General features: G+C 34.5%; 1 protein-coding gene across 1 annotated transcript in view; it reads right to left on the reverse strand.

Annotated features, from left to right (window-relative positions):
- ccbe1 (collagen and calcium binding EGF domains 1) overlaps positions 1-13,045 on the reverse strand; it is a 57,296-nt gene extending 44,251 nt beyond the window's left edge. The window contains exons 1-2 of the mRNA XM_088910547.1: positions 12,833-13,045; positions 12,464-12,544 (exon numbers count right to left, since the gene is read on the reverse strand). Of these exons, the coding sequence (XP_088766673.1) occupies positions 12,464-12,544; positions 12,833-12,939 (188 nt within the window). The 5' untranslated portion in view covers positions 12,940-13,045. The remainder of the gene's footprint in view (positions 1-12,463; positions 12,545-12,832) is intronic.
- Positions 13,046-13,323: the final 278 nt, after the last annotated feature.

Raw genomic sequence — 13,323 nt, forward strand, 5'->3', positions numbered from 1 at the left:
GTGATTTTATGAAGGCCCAATTCAACCTTTTTAGAAAAACAAAGCGGAACTCCTTGATCGATTCGTTTCCTTTTTGGAAATGATGCATTCACCCAATGCTTGACTGGACAGTTAACTCTGTTTATAATATATCACTGTATCACTGTTCTCTGTCTTCAGATTTTGGTGCTTTCTGCAGTTTCCTATTATGAAAAAATTGAAAAAGAGCAGGAATTACACCAATATATTTTATGCCTCTGAAAGTAAATGTTTTTTTTTCATTATTAGCAGAAGACCAGCTGGAAACACTACAAGATAATACTTGAGGACTTGAGGACTGAACACACATACCAAAACAAATGAAAGCTACTAGCTCAACAGGTTTGTTAAAAATTGGGAAGGATGTAAAAAGACTATCAAAGGACCACAATGATTTATTGACTTACAATTTGAAAACCGGGCTGCATGTTAGATTGATGAACTACAGTATGGTCATTAATGGGTGACATAGGTAGTACTTTGCCTCACAGTTCCGAGGTCTAGGGTTGAATCCCAGTATTGCAAGTAGAGTTTATAGAAAGATTAGATTTGGTTAACTATTCTCAGATTCTTTCTGGAGGGATTACTGTATATTTACATACTTGATGGGCACTCTCTATCTCTTCTGCTGTGTAGTGACCACTGCTCCATGTCAACCAGCTGGGTGTTAAACTTCAGTAGTGGATTAAACCGGTCACTTCCTACAGTACATGCAAATCTCTTTGGGATCCTTCAGGTTGAAAACTGCAAAGCACACGCCTTTAATTCTTAGTAATTACCATCAAAAATATCCACATTGTTTAATCAAACCAGCAAAGGACACATTTAAAAGCTGAGGAAAAGTGCTACGTACAGTATGGATCCCTCTGAACACATCAGAGCAATTTCACCACAGAATAAATATATATATATGAGATATTAATATAAAGAAATAAAATAACTGAATAGTATGTCTCTGATTAAGTAAGGTTGTATAGGTAATTCATTTCTGCTATCATATCCCACCAGAATGCCAAAGTAAATATTGTTACATTGCAGTGTGCACTTACATTGACATGGATATCATCATCCATTAAAAAAATAATATCTTTGATTATACAGGATTTTATTTTTTTTTATGAATGGATTAATCTTTTAAGTGGCATGTTTAGATGTAAAAACTAAAACCCTTACCATCATACAGTTAGCCATTTAGTATAAGTAATTTCTAAAATATATTTATAATACCAGCAGAAGAAGTTAATCATGACTACTGTATATGCTCTGGAATTCAAATATTTGCGAGGATAACTGTTGTACCTTTCTAAAGCACCCTGCCAAACTGATTATAAACACTTGAAGGAAGCAGGTATACAAAACACATTAAGGGTCCAACTAAAAATAATTACAGGCTTTTTTAAAGAGCTGTTTTTTCTGCTATTTCAACAGTGTTGTTTTTGCACTTCATCCAGAGGTCTCCTTTGTCCTACTGAAACCTGACTAAGATGGCAAAATGGGAAGGAATTAAACTGTGAAATCTAACTCCTTTTTCGATTAATGTCATTGTGAGAACACAGCTTTCCTTAGGTATGGTATTACCAGTAAAAGCTATGAAATTACAAACTTTAGAATTAGAAGTCTGTAGGTCAGGGGTACATTACTAACAAGTTGGTTTGAAAGGTCTGTTCATTTGGGGCCATTAAATGTAATTCTGCAGACTAGATTCTGTGCTCCTAACATAATATATATGATTTTAAAGCATTTTCTGGATAGTTTATTACGATGTTTCTTAATATAATTTAACTAAAAGGTTTTCTCTCAATCGAATGGCACTAAGGGACACATAGAAGTATAGACGTTTAACTTTGATTCAGTCCACAAGGCATCATAAACAGGGCATGACATGTGGCATAATAACAACCTCATAACCCTGCATGCATGTTTAGGAGATTTTGGCACAGTCTTTGAGAAGTATTTCAAACAGAGATTCATTTAAGCTAAGGAAAATCTGAAAAAAATAAACAAATTTGAAGAACTGTGCAATGTGATGTTGAGACTAAATCTACCAAGTATGTTAAGATTACTATTGAATGTAAATTTGTAATTATTAAAGAACACTTCTGACAATACTTTATCAAAGTATCACTGTATGATAATTGCAGTTCTGTTGCCGCTGATGGAATTCAATAAGGTTACAGGCTGTCTGGCTTCAGTGCCACCCAGCACCACTCACCAGACAGAGGTGAAATCAAAGTAGAATGCAATACCCTCAATGCAGATGTAACAAAATAAGTAATATCCCACATTCAACTACTCATCAAATTAGCTCACAATAGAGGAGTAGTGGTTCATGGGCAAGAGCAAGTGCAATAAGTGGTTATATGCAAAAATCATGGGTATTATCTGATTAAGGGGACCTAGGGTGATTGTGGGGAAGCATACTTACAGGTTCTGGAATCTACTGTATGTGGAATCCAGTATTGTGGTGTTGATGTGTGTGATGTGTGTGATGTGTCACCTACTGTGACTCAGTACCAAGGAACATTTTCTCCCTCTAAATACCACCTTCTCCTCCACAGCAACCTGAGCATTTGATAGACATCAGTCACTGTAATCTGATATCAAATGCAAGAAGTGTAATTTTGCCCTTGCTGGGCTTTGATCACAGGCATTCTGGATGCAGAGTCACACAACACTGGTCTTGTGATTAATGAAGCCCACTGTGCTTGAGGTGTAGGTCCCCTGCTGTGTGAGAATTCAGAATCATCTAGGTAAAAAGAGGGTGACTCCCATTTCCAAGGCAGTTACACAATGTGTCAAAGTGACTGATCATTGCAAGGAAAACCAAAATTAGCAGTAATCCCTGAGTAAGACAACAATCCTGTCCATCTTAATCAAACTGAAAAGCAGGAAAAGTGTGTGGAAAGAGGATGATTTGAATCCAAAGTACAGTGAGAGTATACTGGCTTGCAGTAACTTTAGATATGAATTCTGACCAGGAAAATTCAACCACAAGTCAATGAGTTAGGGCATCATAACTATGCCATGCTGTAATGCCTTATAAAAATGAAATCTACTGAGCATGTACAGCAGCATGATTGGAAATCTTATATATAGTAAATGGTGTACATGATATATTTGTACTGTACTGTACATAAATACAGTATATATTTGCCTGTACTGTTAAAATCTATAGACATCCTTCGTTGTTAAAATGTTAGCATGCCATTGCCTTATACTGTATCTGTATAAGAACTTGTTTCAAAGAAGCTAATTCCATATCAATAATATATCAGTTTATAATCAACAATATATTGATTCAGAAAACTGATAGTCTACAGCGTTACAATTCTGACTTGTGACATTGACTGGAACCTTATATCTTTTACATGTTTAGTAGTTTTGGTTTTTCAGGGAACTCTGTGATCAGTGGGTTTCTGCAGAAGAGAGCAAACAAAATTATATTTGGTCATCTTTGCCAATTTTATGTCTTGAGCTACAGTACACAAACCCTATTCTCATTTTGTCTGAAAAAAACTGAAACATGGCCAAGGGTTGTAATCTGTGTCCAATCCTGACAAGAAAAATTCCACATTTTCGCATACTGAATGAATGAATGTCTGAATTTATTTCAGCAACTTGGATGGATGTAACATGACGTTGTCTTTTGGATGAATTTTTAATAGTGTATTACATCCAGCTGATAGAACAGCATTTCAAAACTCTTTCCCCTTAATCCTTATATAAACAGATCTAACACTTGTTTCTATGATATGAAATGTGCTGGGTGTGCTGTCAATAATAAACAATAGCACTAAAGTACTGAAACAAAGGGCGTAATGTTTAGCAATGTACACATTTAATTATTTCAAAAACTTGGCAACACTTTTTAACTATACCCTACAGTATGTCCCAAAGAGGGTACAATTGGTAGTAAAAATTCAAACTATGCAGTCTTGCAGCAATGTAGCATTGCCTTCAATGATTATGAAACTTAGGAATCACATTGTTGCTCAAAGTATGTCACTGAAGAATGCTGGTGTACACATACCAAGATAATCTGGATAAAGTTGTGTTCCATTAGGGAACTGTACTGGTGAAGCAAAAAAAAAATCTGAGGACCAGTACATTAATAAACTACTGGTGTTCACTTAAAGATTACATTAATAAAGGGACAATAAATATGTTAACTAAATATTTCCAGTATTATAAATTAAATTTTGACAAACTTACTCTTAGAATGATTCATAAATGATGAATCTATGTGGAAACCTTGACATTTAGTTTTGGCAGAGAGCTTTCTGAATTAAGTGCAAAATTGAGCTTTTATTTATTCAAGAGACAATGGTACGTGGAAAGCTTCCAAAACTAAAAATATGCTTTAACAAAAAAGCATAGAAAAAGAAAAGAAAATACTATATTGTCAGAAAGCATCGTAGAACACAATAATTTTTAGCATTAAAGGTCCAAGACAGACATCAGACATTGTTGCAAATCTAACAGTGCTGTGCAGAAAACCAGGCTTCATAAGAATTAGACATTTTGAGATGTGATGGGGTTTGAAAAGTTTCCTTTCTATGTAGTAACACATATCAGGTCATATGGCTTAGCTGTTCTTCTACAAGGTGCTGGGTTATATTCATGTCTGAGAAGGTAGAATGGATTGCATCTTGTGTAGAGATGTTCTGTCTCAAGGGACCATGAGTTATGACTGGATTAATACTATTGCTAGATTCACATTTAAGCCTTTTTTTTACAGGTTCTTGCTTAATAGGAATGATGAGGTAAAGAGAAGGCTAAGACATTAATGACAGTAGTGTCTGAATGCATGATACTCACTGGTGGGCAGTTCTGATTTCATCTGCTTTTATGGTAGCAAATCTATAAGCAGTGTGTAAAACTATAACTTGAAAGTCATTCGCTTAAAGAGCCAAAATAGTGGGTTACATTTCCGGAATCTTACATGATAAATTAAACACTGCTATTTTTTTTCAGGTTAATAAATAATGCAAAATTACCTTTTCAAATATTTACGACACCAATTCAATACCTTTGCAAGAAGACCTTGCAAACAGAAGGGTGAAATCTGCCCTTTGCATTAAAATATTCAATACATTGTACATTTTTGTTCTCTTAGTTGACTTCAGCCTAAAAATACCTTTGAATTTCTTTGACTAATGTAAATTGCTTTACTAACAGTATTGCAAAGAAAGCTTTAAATATAAGACAAACATTCTAACTTGGGATAATTTTTGTAGTGAGTTGTTGAACTCCATGAGATCTTAGTTTGCAATGTAGTTATTTCAGGAAATAAGTTTATATACAAATATAAATATAGCAAATATACAAACCATAGATTTTGACCAAAACCTTGGAATATACATGCCAGACAAGCGGACTGACAAATGATTAAGCAAATTCTAGTCTGAACATTAATTGATATCATAGCTGCCTTTGGTATCCATTAAAATATTACTGACCTTTTTGGTTTTTTGTCGTTGTGAGTATGTAAGCAATGATGTTAACAAGGTCTATTGGTTAATTTAAACTGCTTATTGACTGAATTTGGAATTGAAATTGAAACTAAATATGTTACCACCTGTTTCTGCTAGAATGGAACACAGATTGCCACACCGCGCTGTGCATTTAAAAAAATAAACTTTAGCTTTGAAAAAAACTTTTTTTCAAACAGAATTCTTATTTTTCAGCTTTGCTCATGTTCACAGTATTATTGTACAATTTTATTAATCCAATTTTTCATCCAAACATAGCACCTATAAACCCAAAACATACTGTACATATACAGCACAAGTATTAGAAATATGCAATTCTGGTAAATCCTCCATTGCTAGCTAGATCTTCTGGCTCATATTCATAGAAAGCTTCTTGTTTCTGTCAATGTCACTATATATAGATATAAATTAAACACATTTTAAATTAAAAAATTGATGGTACCATATTTTATATATTATATTGTATAGTGTCCATATACATGTACAGTATTTGACAAGATATTAAAATGTTTCAATAATCTTTGTACTGTAAGAGTTTTTATAGGTAAAAAACATACTTTGTTGGATGACCTACTAGTTGACAAGCATAAACGTTTATGAAGTATAATCTTTCTTTCTTAGGTTCTATTTTGGACTTCAGTCATGTTTTTAACAAGTCTGAACAGACTATAAGCTAGATCCAGTCATTTGTGTCATATGAGATTGAATACAACTAGTGTCTGCCAAGAGCACAAATTTGACCTAAGAACGTAAGAAACGAAAACCTTTAGTTTCTCTGGATGTTACTCAACAGAGCACATTCAGTAAATAAAGAGAGCAGGATTCCATAGTAAAATATTTCACCTCAAGTATGCTTTCCTCTTCCTAATTGCTATCCGGGATACAACAGATTGCTCAACAGCAGTGATTCCAAACTAACAACATTGTTCCCTGCGGTTCAATGACCATCACCCCAAGGTACTATTTTGCTGATTTTATGGATCTTAAAATGTGAGTTTTATGTTATACACTTGAGAGTATGGCATACTTATTTTTATGACCTATTTCACCTTTTAAAAAAGTGAGCCCAGCTCTCACTCCGTGTATTGTATCTCTGTTGTCCTGTTTTCTTTTAAGAGATGAATTCTCATAACTGGAAGTAAGCCCGCTTAATAAAATGGTTGAGGTTTTTAATATGTAACAGAGAGAATAAAGTCCATATATGATTGTAATTCTCTTAAAAAGCCTTATTATCATTTGCCTAATTATTATTTCATGAAGCTCATTGTGAGTTCCCAACAGAACAAAACAGGCAAGAGGAGGGTGAGGACCTTTGCTTCCTGCTTCAGTGAAAACAATGTCACCCCTAGATAATGTTATGTACTTAGTTTTAGGCTTGATTGTAAGTTTCTTGTTCATTATAAATCATTGTTTATAATCAGTTGCAGTGTACACATAGATTATGTTGCCTTATTACCCAGAACTTGATTGGGAGCAAGATCCTCTGAATCATTTCCTGTATTGTTGATTTCCTAGAAAAAAACAACAGCTGTGGGCTTTTCTTAAACAGAAAGAAATGTGTACTGTATGTGTGGGTATATTATAGTACGTGGACATAGAATTCTGTTTCAAAGTCTACTGCTAACATTTAGAAAAAGACTTTACTATGAATTGCACAATCTGTAATGAGAACTGTTTGTTACAGGGAAAGACCACCATGAAGAGTCAAACAATAAAGAAACATTTGTTTATTGCATTTATTAATTATCTGTGTAAATTGCTCCACTGAAGAATATTTTCTCTTACTCTTAGCATGCCCAAGAGTTCCCTAGACACAGTTTATGGAGCCAGTCATGTCATTCTGTTCTTGTTCCGACCAAAAATTAATGACATTTAAAACGTTAAAGCACATTTAACAGGACTCTTTTTGGACTGCTGAGTAATTCCATTTAATAAGCATACCCAGGTTCACACAATGAAATTGAATACTGAGGTGGAAACACACTTACCCACTCTTAAGCTTGTTCAGTGTCTAGAAAGCAGCACCAGTATCTTTTGAAATCATACAAAGCAGGGGATGAAGTAGTTATGATAACAACTATTAGACTATGATAGATGCTGGCATGTCCATTTACACTGTTGCAGAATATCACGTTGCTCTGGAGCATGACAATCAAACATAAACACCAAGATTACCAGCATTACTGGAGACGTGCCATACAGCTGTATTCAACTTCAAAATGCTTTGTGGAAACAGAGGTTGACATTCTGCCTGTCCCACTGTGTAATGATACACAATGATGGAAATCAATGTTGGTTATTATATTAAATACATATTTACTATCTTTGGAGGCTACTTGTGACAGTTTTTTCATATATGCAATCTTTATCTATTGACTTTCTATTTCTGATAATATGAAAAATTAGAAATGTCTGATATTGCAGATATCTATTTAATGAACAATAACCTTCACAATCTTGCTCATTCAGTCTCCTGGTCTGCAGGAGTCATTATGAAACATATGAAGCAGCCGCTGGGTGATTTTGCTCTCTACCCACGAGAAAAAAAGGAATTATGTGCTTTAGTACTGAATTTCTCTTGCTTCCATAGTTCTGACTCTATTATCCATCTTAGTTAAGCCTAGACTTGACCAAATGGTCTCCTGGTCTCATGACTCCCCTGCACTCTCAGTGCCCTAAAAAGTTCATTCACTTACTTTGGTTGAGCTTGTTTATTTGCTTTACAAATTAGTGTCCGTTAAAAATTAAAGGCTTATCATTCCACTGCAACATGACACTTTTTTTTTAATTGGCAGTCTGCAAAGCTCAATATAGCCATACTTCAATGTGTGTCTGTTGTGTGAATTAATCTTTTAGGGGTGCAAGTCAGACACAGAATTTTAGGATTCTCTCATAGTCCCCACAAACGTAGAAAATGTAAACATATACAGTTACAAAAGTAAGACACCCTACTTCTAACACCTAGAGTTGTTGTAGTAGAATTTCAGTGAGTCCTTGAATCTGTATACCATTACATGCTACATGATTTCAATGTGTGGACTGTACTGTAAGTAGATAACAGATGGAAGACCTGCATTACTTTATTTGCTTTTTTAGTCCATAATGAAGATGGCAAAACAGCATTAGCATTCCTGAAAAGGTATTTTTTTCAGAATCATACAGAATTATTTTTGTATTAAAGCAGCAAGACACTTGTTTGGAAACTATAGAGAAAATGGATTAAACCACATTCCATTGTATTATTTTCAGAGCCAACATTATGTTGTGATAAATGCCTTGTAAGGGTCTTGCTTACTATTATTAAGGAATTCAAATGTAACATTCCAACAAATCAGAAGAATTGTGATCTGACATTAAGTCAGCTTAATGTAAAATCTCCCTCTGCCAAATCCGCCACTTATCTCCATTTCATAAGGTCAGCAATACGGAGAACAACTACTTAAGTTTTAGTAAACTGAATAAAAAAATAGTTCCAAAAATGACATCATTTCATTTGCTTCAAGTGAAAACAGAATGAAATCCTCATATTAAACAATATGGGGCTAGAAGCTCATACTTGGGGCACAATTTTGAAATCCAATAAATCTTTCGAGCAGTCGGTCAAAGAGTTGAAACTGTAAGTATGTTGCAGTGTGTGAGAGAGCAACCACACACATACTATATCACTTGGATAGCATTGCCACAGGTTCAGGAAAGGAGATCTCGTTGTCTCTTCTCTGTTCTCTGTCCCAATTTCTTTGTTGTATTGTACACATGATAAACTGTAAATACGATACTTGGTTTTCAAGGATGATTGTCATCTCTTCTGCAAAGTACAAACTGCAGATTTCAGGAATCCAATTTTCCTTTCTTTTCTATGCATTTCTGTATACTTTGGTCTTACAGGTTGGTGGAAATGGTGATGTAGAGTAAGAATTAAATTGTGCTGTATATTTAAAGGTCTGTGCTTCACCTTGCATCACAAAAATGTGTGGCATTGTCATTGCACTGCTTATATTTTGATCTTGAAATGTTTCTGTGTTTGGTTTGCTGTTTGGTTCTGTAATAGGATTAAGGCTCTAGTGGGTTAATCCCTAACCTTTAACAAATAACAAATTTAGCATCAGCAAAAGCCAAGGAAGGAACACTGGGCTTACTTTACTAATCATTTCTATGACTGAAAGCCAATGGAAGTTCACAGTGGAACACTAGGTCAATTGCTTTTGCATGCATGCTCTTTTTTGCAGTGAGGGACTGATTTATGGGGACAAAGAACTGGAATTTCTGTTTTCTCTGCAACTGAATCTTAATTTTTGGTGAACACTGGAACTGAATGTAATTCAAACCACCATACCTACAGTATATATTTGCAAATAGGTTTTGTTTGTATGAGTAAATAATTACATTTAAAATAACCCCTGCAAACCCATTTCTTCATCTGCAAAATCTATAAAAATGTAGTGATCTATAGACAATGATTACTAATACTGTATACTGTACAGTACAACACTACAGTACATGTATAGAAAAAAACCTAATAATCCAAGATGCATGCCTTTCCTTGAAAAAAGTTTAAAAATAGTTTTATAAACCAGTACAAAGCTGAATGGCTTCCATGAAGCAACTTCAGATTAAGTCTTAAAGAAACAACTATTGTATAAACAGAAGAATTCAGACAAACAATTTTGAATCACGTTAAGTAGTCTTTAGGTCTTGATCCTTCTATGTTCTTTTTCTCTGCTATTACACAGACACACAATACTCTAAAACATTAGAGTACACAGAATATACTCCTCCTAACCACAGACATTAAAGATGCAGAACTAAACAGCCATCGGAACTTGTTTTGACTTGTTAAAAGGGAAGAAGACCAAAGGAGATACTTTTAAAAAATCTGGATCTTATCCCGTCATTCTTCAGACACAAAAAAAAGAATTAAAATGCACTTCTTAAAATCAAGTAATGCAGTACACCTGGATGGCATTACCTACTGCAGGATAGTAGTGAACCTCTAGAATGAGCAAACTATTAATGAAGAGCCTGCATTTCTCCTACTTCTTTAATCCATGATGAACACATGGAAGCGACTGCAGCCATCTGAGTTATTTGTGCTAAGAGGTCTAAAACTACACAGAAACCAATCTTAGAAATGGTCCTTGTTTGATCATTAGGTGCATAATAAACAATTTATAATTCACCTTGTTCCATAGAAATATGCAGAAGAACAGGTTGCAAGGAAGACTTCTGTCCACTTCAGTAGTACACTACAATGACCATTCAAACCCTGATCATACTGTAACATGTGGAATTACTGTATAGTGGAATGGCGGTCACTCAGCTTTAAAATTGTATGAGAAAATGATCTGACGGTTTATGAAAATAACTCATTTTAAATGACCAAACATGGGTAGAAAAGTATTTAAAATAACTAGTTGAACAGGGTTTATTGTACATGATCTATATTCATTGCTATATTGTTGTGTCATAATATTAGACTTGGACTGAGCTTCTATCAATACAGTTCAGTCAATTTGGTTACTAGAACATTTTCTGATCTTACAAGTTTCTGCTTTTGCAGTTGCCATATGTGGTACTGTAAAAAAAAACAGATCTGCATATAAATAATAAGAAAGACTAAGCAATCTGCATAGTAATGAAATGATACCTCTGCAAAATAACATGTTTATAGTTGCGCAATAGTAGAAACCAATGAAGCTCTCTTGGGGCAACTAGTGCGGAACCAGCAGACCATTTAATTGTACAGTAGGTTCATACTCCAGCTCACCAACATTATTATTATGAGTGTTACATCCATATGTTATAAAAACAACATTTCTAAACTTTGCTTTCATTCATTTCATGCTAAAAGACATCTTTACATAGAAAATGTTTCTTGTGTGTTTTCAAATCGGGTTAGTAATTTTCTACTTCATTTCTACATGGATAAATTAACTTTAAGTGAATGTCAACAGTAAATGAACCAGAGGCTCAGAGTCTCTTTGTGTACAGATTCTCTAAGCTACTGTAACATGAGCATTTTCAATGTGCAATTGTTGGCTGACGAGCATTCTTAAATGTAATTTACTCAGACTTTAAAGTTATATCATGCTTTTCACTGCTTTCAAAATCGCAGCATGAATCAGAGTACAATTAGGAGTTTGCATAAACTACAGATTAGGTTGTACCGAATGCATCTCCTGCGTTTGCACATGTAGTTTACAGGGGGTGAGCCTTTATTTATTCCTATAATTAAAACACGTGCTCTTCAGTCTAGCAGCAAAGATGTAACAGATATCTGCGTAGGCCACACACACGAAATAATCATGTCAGAGGTGACGTCAAATAGTTCCAGTGACATCCCACAGTGATAAAACTCTTCTGCAATCACCTACCACTTCTGTATTCATTCGTGTTGCACCCGTTTGCGGTTTGGTAGATAAAAGGAACAGAATATTTGAAGTACATTTATAGGTACATTTTCGTTTCACTTGCCAAGCCACATACAGTAATTAATCCCAAAAAAACTTCCGTGCTTTATACAGTATTACTCGTGTTAAACACCAAAACGCTGTGGAACCTACAGTATGGATGTCATACTGGAAATGTAATACATGGGCTACTTCTGTAACTAAAGAAACGCACTGATATACAGTAATTTGTGCAATACTTGGAACAGCGCTTGAAAGATTAAGATTTTTCTTACTCAGCAATATTAAGTTTTTTTTTACTATTTTTTAATTTATTATTGCGAAATTTTTATTTCTAGGAAAAGCAGTCACCTTGGCAAAATTTATATTCAGAATACGTGTCAAATTAAAATGCGTAAATCTAGAATTATGAAAAAAATCTAAACTGTATTCTGTATTTTTAGTCTCAGATCACAATCAACTAGAGTGAAAGTAAAAAACTGAAATGCAAGAAATATGTCAAGACAGACTTCTTATCTAAATTTTAAAAACGTATCAAAAACATACCTATAGCATGTGGTGAGTTCTCCCGTAGGCTTTAAGCAAGGGTACTTGGTTGTTGCAATTTTATTTTCAGAACAGACCTCTCTGTATAGAAAACGAAGATAATTTAGTAAACAACTGTAAAGAACGCGACAGTCAACAGGTACATACTGTAGAACGGTTATTTAAAGTACGGGCTGAAGTGGATTGAGTTGATTCAGAATTTATATTTTTTACACATCATATACAATTTTCTTAAATGAAATAAGACCTTTTAAACGTAAAGACACCTAAAACGTTAACACCGCTACTATTAAAAAACAATTATACAACATATCAATCATTACAGAAAATAAATAATAGTTTATTCATATTAAAGCATATTGGCTTTACCTTTCAGTATCATCAAGTTCTTCCCTGTACGTCCAGGACAACCCCTGACACAACAACATACCTATCAAAACAACCCTTATATTAATCCCCTGATTCTTGTAACTCATTTCCTCAGGTGAAGTTGAACAGAAGTAACCCAAGCCGCGCAACAGCTGTAAAGCGTGTCTGCTGATGTTACTTTAAATAAGAGAGCAGAAGGCTTGGAAATGAGTGATTGGCTCCGAGATGCAGCTGTTTCGTCTCGGCTGGCTCTCCCTCTCTCTCTCTCCCTCCCTGTCTCTCTCTCCCTGTGTGGGTGTTAATTTGATTTTCAGGTCTAAACCTTTTTTTTTCTCTTCAGAACACGCCACTGTATCACTTTTGAATCTTTTAAATCATTGCTTAACAGTTGTCTAATAGTGACACAAAATTATAATTAGGTAATATAGTTGTAATTATGGGATTACTTCACCGGAGTTTATAACATAAAATCAGAATGTTCCCCCCGATAT

This window comes from Atractosteus spatula, chromosome 3 (genome assembly GCF_055471065.1).
Source record: "Atractosteus spatula isolate fAtrSpa1 chromosome 3, fAtrSpa1.hap1, whole genome shotgun sequence".
In the NCBI taxonomy this organism is placed as follows: domain Eukaryota; kingdom Metazoa; phylum Chordata; class Actinopteri; order Semionotiformes; family Lepisosteidae; genus Atractosteus; species Atractosteus spatula.